Source organism: Haliotis rubra, unplaced genomic scaffold (assembly GCF_003918875.1).
Source record: "Haliotis rubra isolate DU_JTF1 unplaced genomic scaffold, ASM391887v1 Scf575, whole genome shotgun sequence".
In the NCBI taxonomy this organism is placed as follows: Eukaryota; Metazoa; Mollusca; class Gastropoda; order Lepetellida; family Haliotidae; genus Haliotis; species Haliotis rubra.
The window spans coordinates 174,371-200,051 of record NW_025767274.1 but is presented as its reverse complement, the minus strand read 5'-3'; the positions used below and the strand labels follow the sequence as shown (position 1 = coordinate 200,051).

The 25,681-nt window shown below is 39.6% G+C and overlaps 2 protein-coding genes across 10 annotated transcripts in view; one reads left to right on the top strand and one right to left on the bottom strand.

The window, feature by feature from the left end:
- LOC124254552 overlaps positions 1-13,283 on the bottom strand; it is a 28,324-nt gene extending 15,041 nt beyond the window's left edge. The window contains exons 1-2 of one of the 5 annotated variants that reach the window (XM_046688376.1): positions 12,868-13,283; positions 9,229-9,387 (exon numbers count right to left, since the gene is read on the bottom strand). In XM_046688376.1, the coding sequence (XP_046544332.1) occupies positions 9,229-9,343 (115 nt within the window). In that variant the 5' untranslated portion in view covers positions 9,344-9,387; positions 12,868-13,283. Of the gene's footprint in view, positions 1-9,228; positions 9,388-10,126; positions 10,263-11,329; positions 11,416-12,867 lie in introns of those variants that run through there. The other 4 variants (XM_046688374.1, XM_046688377.1, XM_046688378.1 and 1 more) reach the window with 4 other exon arrangements.
- On the top strand, positions 339-18,935 carry LOC124254551 (nuclear receptor coactivator 4-like). 5 transcript variants are annotated; one of them, XM_046688370.1, is made up of 7 exons: positions 339-375; positions 13,662-13,789; positions 14,494-14,717; positions 15,394-15,649; positions 16,165-16,438; positions 16,810-17,030; positions 17,483-18,935. In XM_046688370.1, the coding sequence occupies exons 1-7, from the start codon at positions 354-356 to the stop codon at positions 18,305-18,307; spliced, it is 1,950 nt and encodes a 649-aa protein (XP_046544326.1). In that variant the 5' UTR covers positions 339-353; the 3' UTR covers positions 18,308-18,935. The 5 variants fall into 5 exon arrangements, with proteins under 5 accessions (XP_046544326.1, XP_046544324.1, XP_046544329.1 ...); XM_046688368.1 differs by having other exon boundaries at positions 16,807-17,030; XM_046688373.1 differs by lacking the exon at positions 339-375 and adding an exon at positions 10,173-10,295 and having other exon boundaries at positions 16,807-17,030.
- Positions 18,936-25,681: the final 6,746 nt, after the last annotated feature.

Here is a 25,681-nt window from a genome sequence, read left to right as displayed (position 1 = left end):
GTCTGTGAAACAAATGTTTATTGGTGCAACATGTGAAATTGAGACAACATGGTTGGTGCACTTTATAAACTGGTACACTGTAATTGGTGCAGTCTGTAAAACTCAGACAGTGCCAGGAAGTCTCCACCATTTAATAATTCCTGAAACTGTATATGATCATGGAAAGTACAAGCCATCTCAGCTGACTTTCACACATGATTGCTTATAACATAACATATGATAGTGAGTCATTACGTTCCACAAGTGGTTACATCCCTTAAAAAGATTGTGTGCTAATAACATCAGCGTAAATTTTACTGTCACTTCCACTCCGTGTACCACTTCAGAAATGGTGACCAGGGTTTCCCCATCACATGAGAAGTCTTCCCTGTTGCGGTAAGTGTTACCTGCATGTGACTGATATGTGGTTTATAAATAAGGAAATAATAAAAGGAGGATTATTACACCCAACACGTCATGCTGTGATCATATGACATTGTATATAACCATTTAGCAGAATTTATTACCTCTATCACATCATAGGTTACTCTGCAGGCCATACTGGCCTTGGAGGAGATTTATACGTGGCAATCATGAAAAGCCAAGTCCATAAATGTTTGTTATCTTATGAAAATATTTCAGTCATAACAGGTATATAAATTATTACACTACACAGCTGTCCTTATGGTGAGGACAAGTTTGACTGCTACTATACAACACGGTTGTCCTTATGGTGAGGACAAGTATGACTTCTAGTATACAACACGGTTGTCCTTATGGTGAGGACAAGTTTGACTTCTAGCATACAACATGGTTGTCCTTATGGTGAGGACAAGTTCTTCACTTTGCATACAACATGGTTGTCCTTATGGTGAGGACAAGTTCTTCACTTTGTATACTACATGGTTGTCCTTATGGTGAGGACAAGTGATTTTATAGTGCTAGCCCACCGAGATACCATGCTGCAGTGAAGCATGAATACCCCCACTCAGACACATTATACATGACTCCCAACCGACCAGTCCTTGTTGTACCCATTAATGCCGAAATCAGGCAGGGACCAACAAGTACCAAATTTTAACGTCTTTTGGTATGACACGGATACTACATGGTTGATGGTGAGGACAAGTTCTTCACCTTGTATACTACATGGTTGTCCTTATGGTGAGGACAAGTTCTTCACTTTGTATACTACATGGTTGTCCCATGGTGAGGACAAGTTCTTCACTTTGTATACTACATGGTTGTCCTTATGGTGAGGACAAGTTCTTCACTTTGTATACTACATGGTTGTCCTTATGGTGAGGACAAGTTCTTCACTTTGTATACTACATGGTTGTCCTTATGGTGAGGACAAGTTCTTCACTTTGTATACTACATGGTTGTCCTTATGGTGAGGACAAGTTCTGCACTTTGTATACAACATGGTTGTCCTTATGGTGAGGACAAGTTCTTCACTTTGTATACTACATGGTTGTCCTAATGGTGAGGACAAGTTCTTCACTTTGTATACTACATGGTTGTCCTTATGGTGAGGACAAGTCTGACTTCTAGCATACAACATGGTTGTCCTTATGGTGAGGACAAGTTCTTCACTTTTAGTATACTACATGGTTGTCCTTATGGTGAGGACAAGTTCTTCACTTTGTATACTACATGGTTGTCCTTATGGTGAGGACAAGTTCTTCACTTTGTATACCACATGGTTGTCCTTATGGTGAGGACAAGTTTGACTTCTAGTATACAACATGGTTGTCCTTATGGTGAGGACAAGTTCTTCACTTTGTATACTACATGGTTGTCCTTATGGTGAGGACAAGTTCTTCACTTTCTATACTACATTGTTGTCCTTATGGTGAGGACAAGTTCTTCACTTTGTATACTACATGGCAGTCCTAATGGTGAGGATAAGTTGTACTTCTTGCCTATTGTACGGATGTCCTTATGGTGAGGATAATGACTGCCATGTAGTTCTTGCCTTTGCACGGATGTCCTTATAGACATAACAAGTTCTACATCTATCATAATACCTACTCCTTATGGTGAGGACAAGTTCTATGCCTTCTATATACTATGGCTAGTTTACACCTAGTTTACAATATTTGTGGTGAAACTCATGACACAAACTGATAGTTATGTTTTTGTATGACTATGACTTTTTAATTAGCAAAAAGTACTCTTGAATGTGAAAGTTATGGTAGGAAATCATTTGGTAATAAAATGCAGAAAAACATTCATAGATGGTATACTAAGTCATTGCATAACCAACACATTTAGAAAATAACTCATTTTTTACTGATTGTTATGACACGTGATAAATGTTACACAAAATACACTCCATTAGTACAGGCAACAGTCTTATCTCACACAGGCCTTGCTGTGTCATAACCGTCTCAGACACAGTTCAGCTGTGCCATAAATAGACTACTAGTAGGTCTTGTGACTTGATAAACAGCAGTATGTCAACAACATGGCAATGATAACACACAGGGACCATCTACACAAACCCTCACTTGTGAGGGTTTTTTTTGGCTACCAGTTTATAGGCATTGAACAATTTCCACATGTTCTATATGTATAATTATCAGCAATATTAAGTGTGCCTGGCCTCTTTATCCCTAGATTGTGAGTTTAGAATAAGGAATAGTCATCACTAACATGAATAACGTATCTTCCCTACATTTTCTGGCTAAAAATGTTTGGCAAAAAAAATACTCAACCACCCCCCAAAAAAACACACATACACCTAAGACATTCTAATATCCAATAATTTTTAGTCCATTAATGTCATCTGAACAACCATGGGAGAAAAAATATACAAATCTTTCAAAGAGTGAGTTTAGTTTGGCGTTTTGCATTATTCCAGAAATGGGCTTCACACATTGTACCATGTGGGGAATCGAACCCAGGCCTTCGGCATGATGAGTGAATGCTATGATCGCTGGACTACCCTACTGTCCCCAACGAGATCATAGAAAAAACATTTTAGAAACCAAATCTACGTATAATCTTTGAACAGACGGAATCAGATGTTTTCATTTTTTAGCCTAGGTCAGCGCGCCCGAATACATCTGTCGCTAGGCGTATATGCACATGGGTTTTTAAATCTCATGCATTTTTGTGGTTAAAGCTGACGACAGCTTTAATCAGTTCAACATCGGCAATATTGTTAGACATATTGCTGAGGGGCAAAGACATCCATATTGAGCTCCAGCCAGGAGTTACAAATTACTTATTAGATTGCTTCCATTATCGGGAAGACATTTACACAGAAGAATAGAAGCTTAGTTAACATTTACACTTTCGGTGAATGTGCAGTGGGGGAATTTTCATTGGGTTTACTGTTTTGTTTCGGTTTTGGTGTATTAAATATTCTGACATAATTATTTTGACTTTTCGTTTATTTAATAAATTGGGAATACGAACTGCCTCATTCCCAATCTTATCCCTGGAGAAGATGTAGTGCTCCAAACTGGGCATGAATCCTTGGCTGGTCCTTGATGGTGATTCACATTCCAACCAACAAAACCCTATTGTTCACGGTTGACCTTAACATCCTCTGAAGATATAGAGGTATGTGTCATTAGTCCTTGAGCTTCCTTATCTATTGAGCATATTTAACCATCATGAAGAACATTCAATATATAACCCACATGTCTTCACAAACGTGGCTTTCAATTAGGAAACCAGGAGGTAATCAATGTTCTCTGAAGATACATGAAGTTGTGGTGAACTGTAGTTGACAATAGGAACTGAGGGAGTGAGTGAGTGAGTGTCTGTTGACTGGTGAATGAGTGGGTGGGTGAATGAATGAGTGAGTGGATGGGTGAAAGAGTGTGTGCATGAATGAGTAGGATGGTGAGTGAGTGAGTGAGTGAGGGGGGGAATGAGTGTGTGTGTTGGCTGGTGAATGACTGGGTGGGTGAGTGAGTGAATGAGTAGGATGATGAGTGATTGATTGAGTGAGTGAGCTGGATAGCAAGTGAGATAATAAGAAAATGAGTGGAGCAGTATTTCAGTTATGTAACAGCATGTGACCTTAATGTAGATGGAAAGCCATAAGTGATGACGTTTTTCAAAGAATTATGGATAATTTAAAGAATATTTGCTTTATCATTCATCCTATCCACCTGCATGATTTTACAGAACAACGTCCCAATTATCAAAAGAACATATGACCAGTGCCTATGGCACACCTTTTACTATTTCATTGCATCAAAATCTTCATGGGGAGGAAATCAAAAGCACACACTGAACAACAATATGTATCATGCAAACATAACATTTTCATTCAACTCAAAGTGTTAAAAATGAATAAAATATTGTCAACTGAATAGAACTGACTGACATTCCAAAAAGCCATTGTAATGCTAGGACTGGCGTAACTTAGGTTAAAGGCATAATGTCACACAGTTTGGCCCATATTATATATATTTGGGCATATGCACTCACTTTAGCTTCCTATTGATGCAATAAAAGACTTATTATCCCTCACAACTTATCTGAAATCAATAATTGAAACCTCGAGGCTAACAGCTTCCAAACAGAGAAAACTGTCGCATGTGGTGTTGCTGGTGTTTTCGGAACTGGTTTCAATCACAAGTTGTGCATAGGATATTCGTAAAGAGCGCTCCAAGGGACATAACTCTGTGGGGTTCGCTTGAAATAATATTCGGCTGGTAGAGGGCGCGAGAGCATTAATTCAATGTTGCATTAATTCATTCTTACTTTTTAATCTAACATTGTAATCTAATACGTAATTCTTTTGGGAATAAATTATGAGGTAGCTTCCCTGAGGGCTGATAGTTAGTACTATTGAGATAAATGCATTATTAATTATTAGTTTTAGAGAAGTGTGGTGTGACATAGTGCCTCTAAAGTATTGGAGTTACAATCGTCTTAGCGCTAAGATATCTTTGTTGAGGGGGGCCCTGATCCTTGTACCTTGTCTGAGATACAGATCACTGAATGAAAAACAAGACAGGTAACATAAGTGACTGTTGTTGATCAAGTGTTTACAGTTAACGTTGTTGTCTGATCTGTGAGATATCACTCCCCCACTGTTACACAAGTACATCCTGTACCTGGGATGAACCCCTGGCCCACCTATCTGGCATGTGCATCTGTCAACACCCAGTCAGGGACACACATATCTATCGGACCCTCTGAGCTTTCACACACCTGTGGCATGTACACGGATAGAATATATCCATGTGCACACTGGGCATATCTGCTGACAGCTAGGTGTGTCTGTTGTGATTTGAGCATTTCAATAAAAACATTAAAAAGGTACAAAAAACATATCTTAATCTTCCCATTATCAAGATATCTTTTGAAAGCTGCCATGTAGCACGTACAGGGGTAGAATATATTCAAGAGCACACTGGGCATGCCTACTGACAACGAGGTATGTCCTTTGTTATAAGAGCTTTCAAGTGAGTGAGTGAGTGAGTAGGATGAGAGAGGAGTGAGGCTGGCTGGTGAGTGAGTGAGGGGTGTGTTGGCTGAGAGTGAGTGGAGTGTGTTGGCTGGTGAGTGAGTGGGTGTGTTGGTGGTGAGTGAGTGAGTGAGGAGTGAGTAGCGAGTGTTGGCTGGTGAGTGAGTGAGTGGGTGTGTTGGCTGAGTGAGTGAGTGTGTGTTGTGGGTGTGAGTGGCTGAGTGGGTGTGTTGGCTGGTGAGTGAGTGAGTGGGTGTGTGTGGCTGGTGTGAGTGGGTGAGTGAGAGGAGTGAGTGTGGGTGTGTTGGCTGGTGAAGTGAGCGAGCGAGTGGGTGTGTTGGCTGGTAAGTGAGTGAGTGAGTGAGTGAGTATGGTTATATGGCGATTTTAGCACAATTCCAGCAATATCATGACACAGGGGACACCAGAAATGGGCTTCCCACATTGTATACATGTGAGGAATTGAACTGTGGTCTTTGGCATGATGAGTGAATGCTTTAAAGACACGACAAGAGTTGTATGATCCCCAGGGAGTGGAGATACGATGACCCATTGAGACTGACATCCAATGATCGAGGGAGAAACAAAGCAGAGCAGCTGAGCTGGATATTGGCGCCATACAAATACCATATGATAATAATTTAACCACTAGGCTACAACACCCCTGAGCATTTGAAAGTACATAAATCACTGGCATGATACAACAAAAACAATCAGAAGGTGCATTCACTGAACAAAATATTACTTCTACAAGTGCCGTTTATGCACAAGGAACCTATTTTAACCTTCCCATTATTAAGTTACCTAAAATTACAAGAAGTTTTGAAACCTGACATGCTATAATTCAACAGAGATGCCAACCCTATTTTGGGCCTAAGTGTAATACTGGAGGTCAAAAAGTGTAATTTGGACCTAAAAAGTGTAATACCTAAAACACTTACATAGTGAAAGGTGATAACTTTATAAAAAATACTTTTAAAAAGGTTTATTCACATGAATAGGAAAGATTCTAGACAGAAATACACGTGACCAATCATTATGCAGTTCCATACATCAAAAATTGTTGGTCAGGTGACACAAAATACTTTAATTCCTTACAAGTTAATTTGAATGAGCCGCTAAGAGTAAGCGATTCCCATCGGTGTAAGGCCATTTCTGAACCCCTGCACTACTGCGTTACGAAAAGTATTCCCTGTGAAATTTTATCCACTTTATCGATTTTCGCAAATCGGGTAGAAAAGCGTAATTTTCACAGATTAAGTGTAATGGCGTAATTTAATGGTCAAAATCGTAATAATTACGCCCAAAGCGTAAGGGTTGGCATCTCTGATTCAAGGGCAGTGACATGTTTTTTGGATATTCAATATTCAGATTAATGTAAGGTGAAGACATGAACAGAAAGATCATGATGCAAAGAATGGGTTTCAAACCAAAACCAGATCCTGGCAGCTAAGGGACAGACAGAACTCCATACAGGGGACTTTAACACTTAGACCACTGGGCTACCCATGACAATGTCAGCATTTATAAAGTCAGGCAAACCACAGGTTGATGGCTCGAGGGTGTGAGATCGTTTTTCTGCCATTGTTCCGGTCCAGACTAATTGTTTACAGACTTCATCATACAGATGGAATAACGCTGAGTGAGATGTGAAACAGCAAACACAGTTATGCAAGACAATGCAGTATTTGTGGTCTGATCAGAATGTTCTGTGTTGTTTCTAACTTGCCACACCTGTCTGGAGGCCTCAGGTGGGTGAGTTAAGCTTAATGCTGCTTTAATGAATATGTCCTTGGAAGTGATATCAGAAAAGGCTTCATATATTTCAAACATATGGGAAATCATACCTAGGTCTTCAGTGACAAGTGAAAGCCCAAAACACTAGGTTCCCCATCACCCTTGTTGATGGCATGAGAAGTGTGATTTACCAACCAAAATATATTTTGGTTGTCTGACAAAAAATATTTGCATTGCCAAGTATATATAATTTGGTAATCAATTTAATTATTTCAATATGGGAAAAAGAAGTTTTTATAAATTGTTATCATGTTCATTTAAATATCAGACATGAAGACCTTTCATATTTACTTGAAACAAAATGAAAGGTGGAAGATATCCCACATTGTTTCAGTAACATCTGCACATGATATTTTGTACAAAGCAGCTGGACATCGGATACACTCAAACAACCTGAATCTGGTTCAGTATGCAAGCACAAGCCCATGTTGTGATTGAACAATCAGCTGATGTAATGAGGTCACCTGTCTTCTCTACACAGACAGTGTGCCTGGTTATCTTGCTACATTCAAGGACATGTATCTGGTACAGCAGACCATATGACACGTGAGTGTTCCATGTCTGACCACCTATACCACTGTCATAGCCACATCACAGACGGATGAAAATACATAACAAATAAAATCACACTATACATTGCTGAACTTATGATAAAGAAACTATACTCTGTACAGTGAGTGAGTTTAGTTTTACGTCGCTTTTGGCAATATTCCAGCAATATCACGGTGGGGGACACCAGAAATGGGCTTCACACACTGTGTCCATGTAGGGAATCAAACACAGGTCTTTGGCGTGACGAGCGAACGCCTTACTCACTAGGCTGCCCCACCACCCATATACTCTGTACAGCAGCTACATGTGTAATATGTGAAAATGCTAGAGAATAAAATGTTTAAAAGATTAATTAACATTTCTACTTGTGATTTGAAATAGATATACTGCCCTGAAATGTTGCGCAGACCACCAAATTCTTCCAAATAAGGATTACATATTTTCGGATCAATGAGGTATGAATTGAAAAATCTATGAGCAAACTGATGCATGGAATTTGCACATTCATAGTCACTTCTTTGAGTGGCATTTTAGAAGTTGAGAAGTTCAATATTTATGTACAAATTTTATGGATAACTACTTCTTTACTTCATGAGAGTGACATTTTGATACAGGTTCTTGTACTGTTTTCAAGCAGGAATTGCTGCTATGTTACAGATATGTTGAGATTGATTTACATTCCTGGCATAGGAATACATCACATGAATCTGGCAAATACTTAATTTTTGCAAAAAATGTGACATGCCCTCAAAGAAATCCTCATCAATCTTCTTGGGACCTGTCAATCAGCGCAGTAACCATGGAGACCTACAACTGTTTCATCGGGTCAGGGTTATGGCAGCTGTTTCTGATGACCCGACAGTAACTGACAGATTCAGAAAGTTTTTCTTAGAACTGAATGATGTTGTCTGATGTGGGTCTACGTTAACGTATAGGAGTTATGATCACCATTATGGGCGGTAGGGTAGCCTAGTGGTTAAAGTGTTGGCTCATCACCGAAGACCCGGGTTCGAATCCACACATGGGTACAATGTGTGAAGCCCATTTCTGGTGTCCCCCGCCGTGATGTTGCTGGAATATTGCTAAAAGCGGCGTAAAACCAAACTCAGTAAGTATGATCACCTTTGGGCTAACATCGCTTTGTAAAATGACAGCCTGATAACTTCATGATGTTACAGGTGAGCAGAAAGTGAATAAACTTGACTGTATTAATTACTGGAATTCCCTGACATTCAGTACGTAGAGATGGAAGTTGTCCAATTAGTGTGTGTGACTTCTTTTATATTATTCACAGGGAACTGAATACAATAAGATGTCTTCAGTTCAGGTAACCAGAAGCCAAAAGGAAACCTTGACTTCTATGCTCAATTTTGAACAATGGACATGACGATCCGGATTTTGAGCAACTTTATCAGTCAAGAAAGCAATATTTTAAGCATTAAACTGTTACCATGGTTACTTACATTCAGTTGCAATGGCATGGGCTGTGATCCAGTTGGGTTTGTTTGGATGGCTGAAACCCCCCACAGCAGTCTGAGAGTTGCTGTCGACCACAAAATGTGTGTTGAAACCACCCATCTTCACTGGCTGCACTCATCCAGCAGGGAACAGATATTGTCTATCTGAAATCAAAGTTTGTTAGTAACATATTTCATAGTTTCAAATAATGTTGCCAATTACCTTTCTATGAATTGCCCTTATTATCAATGTCCTTTGTGGAACATTTGTGATTTAATGTGACCAGAGGCGGTGGGGTAGCCTAGTGGTTAAAGTGTTCGCTCATCACACCAAAGACCCAGGTCGATTCCCCACATGGGTACAATGCGTAAAACCCACTTCTGGTGTGCCCCTCTGTGATTTTGCTGGAATATTGCTAAAAGCGGCATAAAACTAAACTCACTTAATGTGACCAGTGATACCAAGAATGAGTGTATCCAACAGGGAAGGCATTTGTGCAAACATAAACATTTAGTGAGTGAACTTAGTTTTACATAGCTTGGAACAGTAAGTCAGCTTAAAGTGGGACAAAAGCCCAATGTGATGCAGATCTGGGATATGCACATCTTCAGTGTAGCATGCATGTATGGAGCTACCGAACCCTAGGACTCACAATAGTCATTCACGCACAAGGGACCCAGCTCTGCTCTGCAAATAGTGGTACCTATGCTGTCTCCAAGGGGCACTGTGTTATATGACCTGATGAACATTTTTCGTTTGCATTGCAAATGGGGAGTAGTCTCAGTCACAAATGACTTGTGATCAAAATTGAATTGTCATTTGAATAAAATTTGAAAGGACTACAAACTGGTTGGAACTGAGGCTTTACAAGTGAATTCCAGTTCAGACCTGTGAACAACTGACCTATTCTCTGCCACCTGAGCAAGGATTGGCTGTTTGACTAAAGGCAGGTACTCTTTGGTTGTGAAGCAACACATGCAGTCAGGCTATAGCTGCTAGTCCACTGACAGAAGGATCCACCACAGGAGACTGTTGACTACACTTGACATAACCCACCAACCACCATACACAGGTATTTAGAAAAAATTAAGCTCTGATTTTTATCGTAACATTTCTATATGTATCTGAAGGGAGAGGCAGAATAAACATCAGAGATTTTAAAACCCCATTCACCTCAATTTAAAAAAAAGAAACTTGATATCGAAACAGTAAAAACTTTCAAGATGAGTGAGATTCTTGAGAGGCATTTATAAGTTGGTGAATATATAAGACGTGTATATGGATGGCAACTTCTTCTTTATTGTATAACACAACGTTTCTGGGCTACTTCTTGTCCCTTCTTCTGGTGATAAAGACAGGTGTAGAAAACATATTATATATACCAGATTTACAGGAAGCCAGAGATGTACATGTATATACAATCAATCAATGAAGACAGATCAAAAAGAAGTTATAAAAACAATGATAATTGGGATAAGGTAAAGCCAGTTGACACAAACAATGAGGATAAGGAGATGTGAACACAGCAGAGTGACATACAGCTAATTAAGTGACAATAGAGGCGAGTGTGGTGCGGCTTTTGTGAGGTTATAAGATGAGAGAGACATTGCTCCATGCTTACTGCTCTAATCTTGGTTTGTAAACAGTTAGACATGGTTATTATTGTCCTGTGTGAAACAGAGACGTTGTATCTGTGCAATGCAATTACAGTTACTAAATACATGTACTTGATTTATGTGCACACACAATAAAATGTGACTTACAAAATGGTTTCTGCAACCTTCTGATAATCAAACTTATTAGGTAAGAACAGAACTGAGCCATGTGTAGTTAATCCACCTAACACACAAGATTCGCATCTTCAGATCCTAAATTCTTGCCGCCTAATATTGAAATACTCGTAGATGGGGTATTTCACACTCACATGTAATATCACGGCTACACGTTTGACTCAATGTATATGTCCATACGTGTGCTTCGTGCACCTGATATGAATAATCACAATTACAGAGGTCTGTGAAAATGGCAGGGTTGCGATTTTGTTATTCAAGCTCATACGATATATATTTTTATCATTCATATGTATATGTGCTGTGAATATTTTACCTTTTATATTGAAACCCGTTTCATCTATCTTGTGCAAGTGTCAAACTTTGGTCGAAGGAATGTCCTTGCTGATATCGCACTGTCCAATGAGACTTAACTTTACATAAATTGACAAGTGCGCGTTTCTCACAAACGATTTGATTGGCTAAATCTGGGGCAGACCCAATCGGGGTCTATTTATAACGAATGCTCGGCTGTATTTACAATGAGGATTACATGACATTGTAGAGAGTTAGACACGAATCATTGGTGAGTGTTTCATGTACGTTTCGCTATCGATCAAATGCTACATCATATATTGTTAAATAGTTTTAAGTATAATCTTGTTTGATTTGGATATGTATGGTTTTATATAACACTGAAAACGGCCGACATTGCCGGTGCATTCACCATTTGTATGGTATACCTTCACGTGTCATATAGAAACGTGATCTCACAGGATAATCACCTCTGTGAATATAGTCTAAGTTTCAGTCACTTTCTTAATACATATTGATACCTATGTATTGGAGAAGAGTAACAAACAACTCATGGCGGTTTCACATACGATTGCTTTGTCGTAGCTCTACGTGCAAATCGTGATCCTGAAATGGTGATCGGCCTTGACCTTGGAAAGATAAATTCATTGTGCTTGTGTTGTTTCTAACTTCAAATCTTTTCTTTACCTATTTCGATTTCCAGTTGTTGAGAACCCTTACAATTTCAAGTAGATGACAGTGTAATTGACTTAATTGTCAGCCAGGAGTGATTATCATAAATTATTCTCGGTCAAGTGATCCCGATCCGGATATGAAAATATTAAATATAATATCACGGGGTGGGGTACATTTCGTCATATGTGATAACGTTGTTCCGCTCTAAGGTACCCGGATGTCTGTCACATCATAACACCCATAACCATGATACCAGTCCTGATTCACACCCTTCAAAGTGCAAATATGCCGTGTGTTATATTATCTTATCACTGTGCGGGTGCCAAGGCTATGGTTATTGTAGTGAATATCTTCATAAATATATATGTTGTGGATATGGCTGTCAAACCGTTGTGCAGTAGAGAAAACGAAAGTCCATTTCATGATATTAGCTAAACACGTTTCTGAGGACAGAAGTGTTATGAACACACCAAGTGTCCAGGCTCTTAGCATCATTTTCAATAGTTTCTTTGTTACTTGCGCAATTGTACTTTTGTAGGAACACCAACACAAATGTGTTCCTATTGATCAAAGGTTGATCAGCACTGTATCTTTATCAAGAGGTTTCACTTTGGATCAAAGTTTATTGTAAATCCTTTGGATTAATGAAAAAGGTAGAGCTGGGGTTTGTGGCCCTTTTAACTAATGTCTCTGTGCCTCATTTGACATTTTTTTCACTTGATCCCAGCTAATGTAATAGAGATGGTAATCATGTTTCATGACTTGAGTGATTGTCTGACTTACTGGTGGTGTAGAGTGCTGGTGGTTTATTTCTAGTTATCCTGGTCCAGGATATTGATTACTTAACACTTTCAAACATCTTGTACCCAGTCCAAATTGTCTTATACCATGTATCCTACTGTTTCCCTTCAGGCAAGTCTTGTAATTCCTCTTGATTACTTGATAGGGCAAGGGTGGCATTATTGTCTCAGGTGTATCAATTGGCCGTGCAGAGTTGTATCCCTTGGGCAAGCTGAAAATCTGTTAGTTGTTTTGAATTCTAGTTCACCCTGATTATGTTCCCCAGTTTAGCAGCACCATACACTTGCTTGTGGGTTCCACCAAGCTGGAAAATGTCTAAAACATGAATCTCTTCGGGCTTTCATCGCAGATTAAGGTGATAATCTGTGATATAACCTGAGTACTGTTCAAAGCAACATTCAAGCAAACCCACTCACTCACTTTATATCTTCTTCCATGGAAACTGATCCTTGAAAGCAACCAAATGGATTGAGTGGTTTGATTTTTGACTCAATTATTGCTTGTCATACTGTCCAGATGGCTTGATTTGTTTCTAACAATATTAATGACTGCATTGTCAGTAGTCTGTCTCCCAGTCCCTGAACCATATTATTTTCCCTACAGCCTTGTCCTCCCTGCAATGCTAAAGCCCTAAATGAAGCAAGTCTAGATTTCCCTAGGTTCAGGAATCTCGGGTCTCTGTGGGGCTCCTTTTCAATTTAGATGAGTTTATTTGTTACAATCAAAATTATATACATTCAGAGACTAAACATTAGTCTGCTGAGTGAAGCATTAAACATGTTTTACATCAAACTTCACAACTTCATATGTGTAACAATGGTATTGGTAATAGGGGAACTGTCGGTTATGCTCACTAAACATTTGAATTGTGTTGACAGATCACGCATACCTAGTGTTGACTGCTGCCATGATGACAGAGAAGACACAGGAAAAGATTGAGCAGCTGGAATCAGCTATTAAGCATGTGAATTCTATCATCAAACACCTCAGTTACAATGCTGGCGAGGTAAGAAAAATCAGACTGTTTGATACTTGCTCCTCAAGCATGTTTCATATTGGTTCCTTTATTAATATGCTGCAGTTTGTTAATCAGTATTGTCATCTTTGTGTTGCAGCACTGATTTAGCCCCTACTTATTTACACATCAATTGATTAAACAGTCAGTTGGGGTATCAAGAAAAAAGTATCCAAATATCTTACTTCCTGATAATGAGGATCAAATGCATAGGAATTAAATTTCTTCACAAAGGTGGCAGCCAGCAGTGCTTAAAAAACGTCTTGAAGGAATACAAGTCTGTCTTTCATACTACAGCTAAAATGTCATTTATAGGTAATCTTCTAATATAGACATTATTTTGTTAGGCATTTTGTCAATTTAGAGAAGTGTACTTTAAAGAGTTCACTGCGGTTCATATGGTTGTCTGGTGTCCAGAGTTATATTTTATTTCTTAGCATTTTATGACAAAACCACATTTGTTGTATTCATCATTTTTGACAAAGAGTGTCAATATCAATTCTCCAGTTAAAAGTCAGTAGCAACTATATGATAGAATCAACTGTAGTGTTGTCCCGAGCTATTGTGTGGTTGAACATGTGGTGAACTTTCAAGTGAAAGAGTGATATTGGATATAGAAAAAAATAAGTTTTGGTTTTGTGATGTAAGTTTATAATTGATTGCTGTAAGTAGCCAAGTCTTGTCTTGTCCTCCAGATCAAATCCCAGATCCACACATCTGTTAGCCGGCACCTGGAGGCCCTGCGGAACAGGGAGGTGTGGCTGCTGAGCCAGGTCGACCTGGTGGTGAACACCAAGGAGGAGGTCCTTCACCAACAACAGGTCCGGCTGAACAAGGCCCTGGGAGTCCTGCAGAGTTCTCTTGGTCTGGCAGACGAGGATGACGGGCTTGACAGTAGACTGATTGAGACCCTGGAAAAGTGAGTGACATTTTCACAGTTTGCTTTTAATGCCCAGATGCTGATGTTTCTGGTCGATGGCATTTTAAAAGGAGCATTCATACTTTACCTCTGAAACCATAATGGCATGAGGCTATATGATCTTTATGATTTAGACTTAAGGAACTGGATATGTAGAACATGTTTACAATATATTGGAGTGAGTGAGCATAGTTTTGCACCCTTTTTAGCAATATTCCAGCAACATTATGGCAGGGGACAGCAGAAATGGGCTTCACACATTGTACCCATGTGGGGATTGAACCTGTGTCTTTGGGGTGACGAGTGAATGCTTTAACCACTAGGCTACCCACAATATGTTGGAACATACAGAGCAAAGATTTATTTGAGAATTGAGAAGTTCTTATTCTTCCTGTTTGGTTTTGATCTATGGTCAAGCCAGGCTTCTTACTTGTGTAACTTGTGTGACAAGTAAGGCTGGTCACATGACTGTTTGCATGGGAAAAGGGAGGTAACTCGTGGGTGAGTGTACTTTTACGTCCGCTTTAGGGAACTACAAAGGATTCAAGTGTTCCACTAACATTCGCATAGAAGAGAGAGATAAGTATGAAATATCAATTTTACTAAAAAATTACATACTTTGAGTATTGATTTCGTGTTCGTTCTGTTTAGCAACAAAATGACTTTGTTATTGCAGACTTGATATCTCTGACCTGAAGCCAGAGGAGAGCCCCTACATCACCTTCCGGGCCGACCAGTCAACTCTGCGAGAAACAATCCTCAACTACGGCCGTGTGGATGCGTCAGGCTTCCCTCTACAGAGTGCCTTTGTTGCTCATGGACACCCTTCCACCTGCCTGCCTCGCCACTTTGAGGAGTACGAGGACGCTGACCACCATGTCTTCTACAAGACTGTGGAGGAGGTCAATCGTGCCAGGACTGCCAGCAGCAATGTAAGTTTTAACATGGAGGGTGTTTGGAAGAAAACAGGACTTATTTCAAGGGACTTATATAAATCATGTGGTATGTTGTTATCTCCTGGTTGAAAAATATCATGATCGGCTTGTGCTGTCTGCCTTCCAATATCCAGAGCTGGGCTGCTTGCTTAATATTTCTTCTTGAAAGCTGCTATGCAAATCAGTCAATGAATTAGGATGTTGAAGAAAACTTAACAACATTATTTGTTCTTTGCTTAACTGAAGGTATCCACTGGCATTGAATGGAAAGTGGGGTTTAGTGGTGCAACGCTGTGTAAACTGCACCAGTGCAGGGGATAGGTCATCTCCTGATTACTGTTAATGTGTGTCATTAAGATGTTGAAGCAGCTATATTACCTTGCCATGTGACTGAGAGCTATGTGCACTTTGGTCATTCACACTTTCATGTGTACTATAATCATTTGATAATCATGTAAAATTAATATTTTTCGTTTGTCTATACTTTACATTCCTGTGTTTCTTGTTGCCAGATAAGCGTCAACATCCCCAAGTTGTCGAAGCGTCCAGAGGACTGGCTTTGTCGTCCCTCCACGGTGACCACATCATCCACGTCCGCGCCGAGGTTCTCCTTTCCATCCCTCAGCCCCAACACGTCTGACTGGCTCCGACGTAGCGAGACGTCCTCTGTTGCCCAGGACACCCGTGGTGAGCTGTCTGGTGATGCAAGCATCCAGAACTGGCTCTCGCAGATCAAGCAGTTCACTGACTTGGAGGACGAAGACTTTGAGATCATTGACAGAGACGGTAAGCTTGGCCTCTATTGTGTTGTAGACAAAAGGAAAGTTTTGTTTGGAGATTGACAAACAATGTGAGAGCTTTTTAGTGCGTGTATTTGCTCGATGTAATTTTATACCTGTGATATGTCATGTTTCCACCAAGTTCCTTCATCACTGACACTGCTCATTGATCAAGTCATCTGTACTTTAAGTCTCTGTTTATGGTCTAACAGTTCAGAGATTGCAAAGAAAAGCCTTTATGTAGTAACCAGTAAACTAAGGTGGTGATCCGTTCATACTTGCGTGAAGTTGTACCGAATATAGGGCAGATCCTCGGACTAATATTCCAAATATATGCAGATAATACCTGACATTATGGCATGGTTGTTCTTGCAGCAGGCAGCTCCAAGTCCAGCAATTCTGTGATGACCACCTTCCCTGTATTGGAGAAAGCACCCACGTTCAACCCACAGCAGAAGCTGACCCTCCCCAGCCCTGTGGAGGCGTGGCTCAAATCCAGCTCCTTGGGGGGTGAGAAGATGCTGGAGAAGGAGGTACTGGACCTTTTCCGGCATATCCCTTCCGACCCAGACCGCTGGCTTATCAGCGATGCGAAGAAGGTGGGTGGTCTTGGCAGACAGTATGGTGTCATGACATTTTCTTAGTGAGCTTGGAAGAGTCTGGAAATAGTAGTGTCATCCAAACCTTTAAGTAAAAATTCCCACAATAACAACACTATTATGCCCTGACCTGAAGATCATAATGTACACTGTTTGTAATTTCGGGATTTTTCAGGAAAGATAATTTAGTAAAGAGACCCAGAGGGATTTGATGACAGAACTGTCTGAAATCAACTGTGTTATTTAATATTGTTTATTGTAGACATTATCAACTACTATTAACAGTGAGAGAACACCCACAATTGGATTGGGTAGCTTGATGTTAAAGAATCTTCTCACCATCACCTTGGCTCTGTAGATTATGTGATGTCAGTTATTTGGGTCCTTTATGATACAGATGGAATAATGCTAAAAGCTGACTTCAAACATCCTTGCTTATTGCTGTGTTTCAGGAGTCAGACACGTGCAGCGATTGTCTTTGTTCCACCAAGTCCATGGAGATCGAGAACCTTGGAAACATGCCTTGCAGCAGCCAGTCGGTGTTCGAACGCTACTTCCGAGATGTATCCAAGGACACCCTGCAGTGGTTGAAGAAATCGGGCAACGAAGATCAGTCGGTCCCGTCTACCGTGTGCAAGGCTAACGAGCCCTGTGGTTCCTTCAGCGAATGTTTATGCCAACCCAACTGTGCTTTCAACTTTACAAGATTTGACTCGTCTCCCAAGAAGTGGCTGAAGGTTGCCAGTAGCAAGCCCAAGTTATCTCCCCTGCCTCAGATCGAAGGGTTCGCCCGGTACCTGAAATCCTTGGACACAGAGAAAGAGCAGTGGTTGAAGGGCAGTGGAGGTGAGCTTGAGGAGAATCCAGAAGAGAGGTTTCCCATGTTTGACTGCATCTCGTCCAACCCTGATGATTGGCTTAAAGAAAAACAACCAGGCCGTAACAAGAACTCTCCATCAATTACCGGTTTGAATTTTGAGTTCAAACATGGAAAAGAAGACCGTAACATGTGGTTGAAGGTGACGGGTACCCAGCCAGCGCTGTCGACCACTCCAGTTGACCCATGTCCAGTGTGGGATGCTGTACACAGTTACGTCAATAAAAAGTCACAATCTGATTGGTTAATGAAATCCGATAATGAAGATAAGGATAATGGTGATGAAAAAGAGAAAATAGATACATGGCTTCTTACAACACCGCCAACTGATAGCCAGCCTGCCATGTTTTCTAAGTTCACAGCTGGTCTAGGAGAATGGCTGTTCCAGCAGAAGCTGTAGACAGCTCAATTGTGATATTATTTCCCACAAGCAAATCAATAATTTGTCAATGCTGTGTCAGCTATGAAATCAAACATACATCGGATATTTGGAAATGTCAGTGATGCTTAAAAAGAAATTTACATTATTTGATCCGATTTTTACCAAATATATTTTAACCAAGGAGTGCAAATATGAGACTACTTTTATGCCTAATTTATATATTTAGCTAATGGCTGAAGAAAGCATTTGTTATATACTCTTCAATATTGTGTCAATTGTACAGATCTTTGAAATTGTTTCATTTTATTTATGTTGATTTTATTATGTCTCTTTAGTATTTCATTTAACATGTACCCAAAGTACAAAACTTTAATGTGGAATATGCTTTAATAAGGATGAATATGAAATATTGTTGGACAGTTACTGTCAGAGAGATATAAGCATTTTCTAAATTCATTCAGTTTTGTGTAACCATGGTACCCGAGGTTCATGTATTCAGACTTCTGATAAATGTAGACTTGTTGCAAAGACTATTCTTAGTCACATGTTACCAAATGACTATACAAATGACAGATGTGCTAGCTGGACAAATATGTGTGATCTACACTCAGTGATCTGGTACTGAATAAATGTTTTATTGTGTTAATGACGTGTTTGTTGGATTGTGAAATGGTTGTGTGAGCAGAATGACATGACAGCCATGGGCGGATCCAGGAATTTTGAAGGGGGTGGGGGGGTGTGTGTTCAGGGGGTTAAAACCCCCTTTGGCTCTGCCAACGCCCCCCAAAAATTTTCAATGTGGTCTTAAGTCACTTTCAGGGGTGGGGTGGGGTGGTGGTGTTGTAGTTCGAACCCCCTGACCACCCCCAACCCCCCGATCCGCCACTGACAGCACATTTAGCAATATTGGACTCGATGGGATTCCTGAACAGTAAAGGGAATAGAACTTTGGATTTATTTGTGGTCTTGCAATAAACAGAACGTGTGTGCAAGAATTAAATCTGTTACTGACTTCTGTGGTCCAGTGGTTATAGCGGTTGCCTGTAGAAAAGGGTAAGAGTTTGATTCCTTGCCACTTGATACCAAACAACCATTAGTTTTATGTGTGTTCTCCCTGTTGACATGTTTGTAAGTAAGAATTAATTGTGTTACAGACTGTGGCCCAGTTGATATACTAGCCTCTGTAAAGGGAAGGTTTGGGGTGGGATTCCTTGATCTTTAATACCTAAAGAAGGTCTCATAAAGGGGGTACAATGGAGTAGCCTGGTGGTTAAAGCGTTCGCTCAACATGCCAAAGACCCGGGTTCTATTCCCAACATGGGTACAGTGTGTGAAACCCATATCTGCTGTAATATTGTTAAAAGCGGCATAAAAATAAACTCACTCTGATAAAAGGCATGGTACTCAGCAGTAAAAGGATAAGACATGTACTGTGTCTATGCGGAGTAATACATGAGTGCATGACACCTATGAATGCAATGTTCTTGGATCAAGATATACCCCATTTCACCTCTACTGCCCCTGTTCAGGGCAGCCTTTTGATGGGATAAGTCGCCATGAGGGTCTGAGATGGACACCACATCCTATCACCACAGTCTCCATTGTACATGTACACACAAGTAAACCATACACATGTACTAATACTTTACTGTCAGAGGTGGTAGGGTCGCTTAGTGGTTAACCATTTGCTTGTCACACTAAAAACGGGTTTTGTTCCCAGTATTCAGTGTGCGAAATAGCCACTGGCCCGCAAGCCCGTGGCTAGTAAAAATACAGTCGGGCTAGTAAATCTCCATATTCACAGCCCGACTGGCTAGTGAATTTTCATGGGGTCATTTTGTAAATATAGCACTCTCTTCGACTTAATACGCTTTTAAATCATGCAAGATTATGACCTGATAAAAACATGTTAATCATATTAGCATCTAATGATGAAACCCGTGTCTTGCCGACAATTTCGGGCTGTTGAATTTTTTTGTAGGCTGGAAACTTCCAGCCATAACTAGTCCGACTAGCTAGCAAAATCTGGAAACTATTTCGCACACTGCCATTATCGCTATCAAATGTTATCGCAGGCTGTTGGAAATTGGTACCTTGAGGTCTATGTGAACTCGTGGTTGCTGAATTAAGTAGCAATTACCTATTTCAATTAGGGCGGGGATGGGTAACCCGGATACCCGTGACGGGTGGGTAATGAATTGGACTCCTTCTCAATACCAGAACCCGTTATGATCATGTACCTGGAGATTAAACAATGTAATATGACATTCTTTCATGATTAACAGGTTGTATTGTCTTTGAAGATTTAGACATACTGTATTACATGTTTTGAATATACTAGATATACATGTTTAAGATATTGAAAAACTCGAAATAATAGCATCTGTCATGATCTGAACTGAAGATTATATTGCCATTTCTTACAGATTTGATACCAGGAAATAACATAACGGGTATCAGGGTAGGGTAATAGGGGTGCGGTACCCGGGTAGAACATTTGGACCGTTCTCAGCTCTAATTTCAGTGTAATGTTGCATTTCGCATTTGAGACCATGGGTCTGAGGCAGCACATTGCAGAGTTGTTTCCCTTTAGCTTGCAAAAACTTACGATCGTGGATTCGAGTCCCAGTTTATTCTGGGTTTAATCAAAGTGGTGTACAAAGACGGGCATCGCTTGGGGCTTTCCTCTACAATTTATTAATGATAATATAACAAGTCTGTTTGAATGATACAATTTCTCCAGGCAGTTTGCTCTATTGGTAACCGGCTGTGGTTTGAGGTTGTTTACTTGTTGCAATTAACTGGCATTCACTAAATCTTGTGTGAAACCTTCACATATTCTTGGTGAGAGTCTCCTTTACAACGCCCGTGGGAAGGTAAACAACAGTAAACTCCCCTGCTTCACCGAGTCAGACCACATCTTCAAAACTATGCTGAAGTTTTTACTCAAATTTCAAACTGAGTTTGACAATTTGAAACAGCTGAATGTTTAACTCAACTGCATTTATTAAAATAAAAAAGCCCAAACAACTTAAGTATCCTATCTACCAAACTCAAATTGTCTACTTTGTTTGAGTTTAATATCGATTTCAAATTCTCAATTCAAATTTGATTAGAAACTATAACTTAAGTCAAAACTCAGACTTATATTTGTTTCGAGAAATCGAGGCCAGAACTACATGTGACTTGACACAGGCTAGTCCCTTCCCTCGTTATAACGACCAAAGCGGTAATGTCGACTTCGATTATGGTGACATAAGTCGAATATTGTTTCATTTACATGTTGACATTTAAAATTATTTTTTTTACTAATGCAGTTATAACTCGGATAAGTAGTTTTGTCCCTTGTTTAAGATCTGTTAATGTTTGAGAGTTTATTGCTTGTTTTGGTGTACTGGGTCTACTGAAAACTGCGCTTAAACAGAAAGGGGCACATTACACGATTAAATCGTACGTTTCTTAATGGTGTCCTCTCACTTAGCCAGATTCTGTCAAAACATGTCTCTCACATAGCCAGAGTGGGATTTGAGACGAGACTCAACATGTGAAGATGAACTTTATCACCGATCAGACAACCATGGAACAGTATACCGATGCTGCATCTCACTGTTTGCATCTCTGAATGTATTGTATATAACTTGACACAAGTATTAATTATGAAAATTATTGGCTGAAAATGTCAGCATGTTCATAAATATTAATTTATGTGAAATGTTTCTTTTGCTTCAGTGACAAATGCTTATTACCTGGATCGCATCTCTCACCTAGCCATAGTGCAATGTTGTCTAACAAGACCTTTTTGGTTAGACTCTGGCTATTATTATTTTCAGCAATGTTCCTGTGGTTGTAGCCATCACAGTGTGCAGGAAGAACCTAACAGAACCAATTAATTTATTTTGTTATATACTCAGCATTCATGTCGATTACGACGTTCTGATTTGAAAACGTTGGGTGTTATATGAGTATAAAATCTGGGTAGTAATACGTCATATATCGAGATGTTGATATGCACATATTCGAATTTTGGGAGTAACTGCATATTTTTAAAATCGAGCGAAATGAATTATGTGATGATAAAATGACAACACTGGAGACACTATTTTCCACTTAACCAGAAACAGAGCGGATGGGTTTGTCTTCTTGTTTTATGTGAGTGAGTGAGATTAGTTGTACACCGCTTTTAGCAGTATTCCAGCAATATCACGACGGGGAACACTAGAAATGGGCTTCACATATTGTACCCATGTGGGGAGTCGAACCCGAGTCTGCGGCGTGACGAGTAAACGCTTTAACCACTAGATTACGTATACCCACCGCCCTAAATTAACAAAGGCAGGTAGGCGGATAATATATCATTGTTGTATTATGTCACACTCAGCGGGTTCGATCCAAAACCAAAAGACGTTAAAATATAGTACTTGTTGGTCCCTGCCTGGCGCTCGGCATTATTAATTTAATGGGTACAACAAGGACTGGTCGGCTCGGAGTCAGTATAATGTGTCTGAGTGGGGTATTCATGCTTCACTGCGGCATGGTATCTCAGTGGGCTAGCACTATAAAACCAGATTCAGTCTGGGCTAGTACAAGCAGCCGCACATACACATGCACACGCATGCACGTCGTCATATGAGCGAAATATTCTCAAGCACGACGTTAAACCAGAGACCATATAATAGAGGGACGGCCCTCTAGCCAGTGCGCAAAACCATCAGCGCTACGGCTTGTACTGCGCAGCCTATCCGGAAGCTGACAAAAACGCGTGTTGACTTCAGTCATCGATTTCGCGTATTTTCATTGCAAAGGTAAGATTTGATTTTTTATGTATTCTCATGCATATACTTAAATTTGCAACAGTGCATTAGCGATGTATTAGGGGTGCTAAAGCATATATTTGTCTTTGTATTTGATGAATACTGGCATGTGTGCTCGTCGTTCTGTGAGAACAATGGCAGAGGTGTAAAATCGGCGAAAGTCCCAATTTTGATTTTCAATAACGGATACTAATTCTCAATACAAATCCTTAGTTACCGGGGTGTAATGAAAGAAAATAAGATAAAGATTGGTATAGGGGCATTATTAAGTCTGTGGCGGTCGTGTCATTCCTTATTTTGGCTCGTGCAATGCGACGAAATATGATGTTTTCCGAAAAATTTACTCAACAACACTTGATTTTCGCACGCTTTCACAAGAACAGCTTATTACTAGTATGTTTGAAATAAACATGTGAACATTCACGTCGATTTCCTCTTTTGCGTGGTACACTTTTTATATGGCTACGATCGGTATTTTATTTTTTATGATTTTTGGCGTAAACCCATATTAGCGTCGTATACTGAACATTTCAATTATCATGTAGCAGACGACATATCATTCATTTTGTTCGTTAATATAACGCGAATATATATTTAAATCATTCTACAAAAGTCTCATTCACCTAATCGTTTGAAAAAAAAGTACATATTTCATTTATTGTTTATTTTAAAGATTATATTTGTGGAAAAGGTCCTTATTTATCATGTAACAATTCATATATTTTTCGTTATCATTATTCTTCCTACTGAAGTTATGAGTTATATTGCTATATATTATTTTATCATCCAAAACTGTGTTCCACAGGAGATATCGCTTGTGTAAGATCATATGATATCTCCTAGGAGATATCGTTTTGACAGTAGATTTTGTACAATGCCCTGACAATGCTATGACGTCATCAACTTGATGACGTCACAATGCTATGACATCGCTGCACTGCAAGTCTAATGGCAGTACAGTGTTGAGAGATGTACATTTTTCATTGAAAACTAATGAAGAATGAATTTGGATGATAAATAGAATCTCACCCTCGTGTCTACTGATATCAATTACATCAACACTCGTTGATAAAAGTAAAAATATCCTTGGCAAGCCTCGGATATTTGTAACTTTATCAACTCGTGTTGATATAATTGATATCAGTAGAAACTTGGGTGAGATTCTCTATATATTATTATACAGTACCAGCAGCCTGACTTTATGCAACAATGAATCAACATTTTTTATTACACTATTTATATAATAAATTATCATTTGTTTGGCAGATGCGCAGGAAAAAGAAACTTTTCATCAGCAGTCGCTGGAAGGGCTACTCAAAGAGGGGTCCGAGACAACAAGGTGTCAGTTCCTCCTCTCTCTCTGACATTCTTATTCATTAGTTCAATCATCTGTTATTGACGATTGCAGGTAAGTAATAATGGAAGTAAGAAATTCACAAATGATGTCTTTGTAAAAAATGAGTAATTTTGTGTTGATATTTTGTAGTTATTGGTATTTATGTATTTTATTAGTATTTGTATATCTGGTACCTGCAGAAATTAGTTTAAAATATCAAAGCAATTGTATAATCAAATATTAATATTGTTTCTTAAGGTATAGTTTTTATAATATTATATGGTCTCTGGTTAAACCCAATTTCACCTCAACTCACCTTATGTCACACTCAGCAATATTTCAGCTATATGGCAGCCGCCTGTAAATAATCGAGTCTGGACCGACCGACTTCATGAACGATTATATACCAGGATCTGCATCGTCTCTTCCGACAAGCATGGGTTGCTGAAGACCAGGCTAGCTATTCTCGAAATGCTCGTAGCCCTATGTGAACTTCTTAAGCCCATTCTTAACACATTGGCTACGATCAAAGTTAAGAATTCTTAGGCTACGAACGTTTTGAGAATAAAGGCCGCAGTTCTAACCCATACGCCCCTGCGTCGTTGCTTAAATGTTTGTAGATCACGAATGTCACGTTTACATAATTTGTGTAAAGATGCAGGACAGCTGATATCTGATATTGTAAGATTAAATTATTTAGACACAAGGGCCTGTGTTCTAAACCGGATCTTCAGGGGAAATAACGGAAGTGGTTGAATACTTTCATGAGTAATAGTCGACATTAGTTCCTGTATTCCTATTTCATTCGTGGATATAGAGAATCTCCCCCAAGTGTCTTCTGATATCAATTATATCAACACGAGTTGATAAAGTTACAAATATCCGAGGCTTGCCGAGGATATTTTTACTTTATCAACGAGTGTTGATATATTTGATATCAGAAGACACGAGGGTGAGATTCTATTTATCATCCAAAATCACTCTTCATTAATTTTCAATGAAAAATGTACATCTCTGAACATGGCACTGCCATTACACTTGCAGTGCAGCGATGTCATAGCATTGTGACGTCATCAAGTACATGACGTCATAGCATTGTCAGGGCATTGTACAAAATCTACTGTCAAAACGATATCTCCTAGGAGATATCGTTTGATCTCACACAAGCGATATCTCCTGTGGAACACAGTTTTGGATGATAAAGACCTAGGACCGACTGCCTAAACACTACACCAACAATGGACC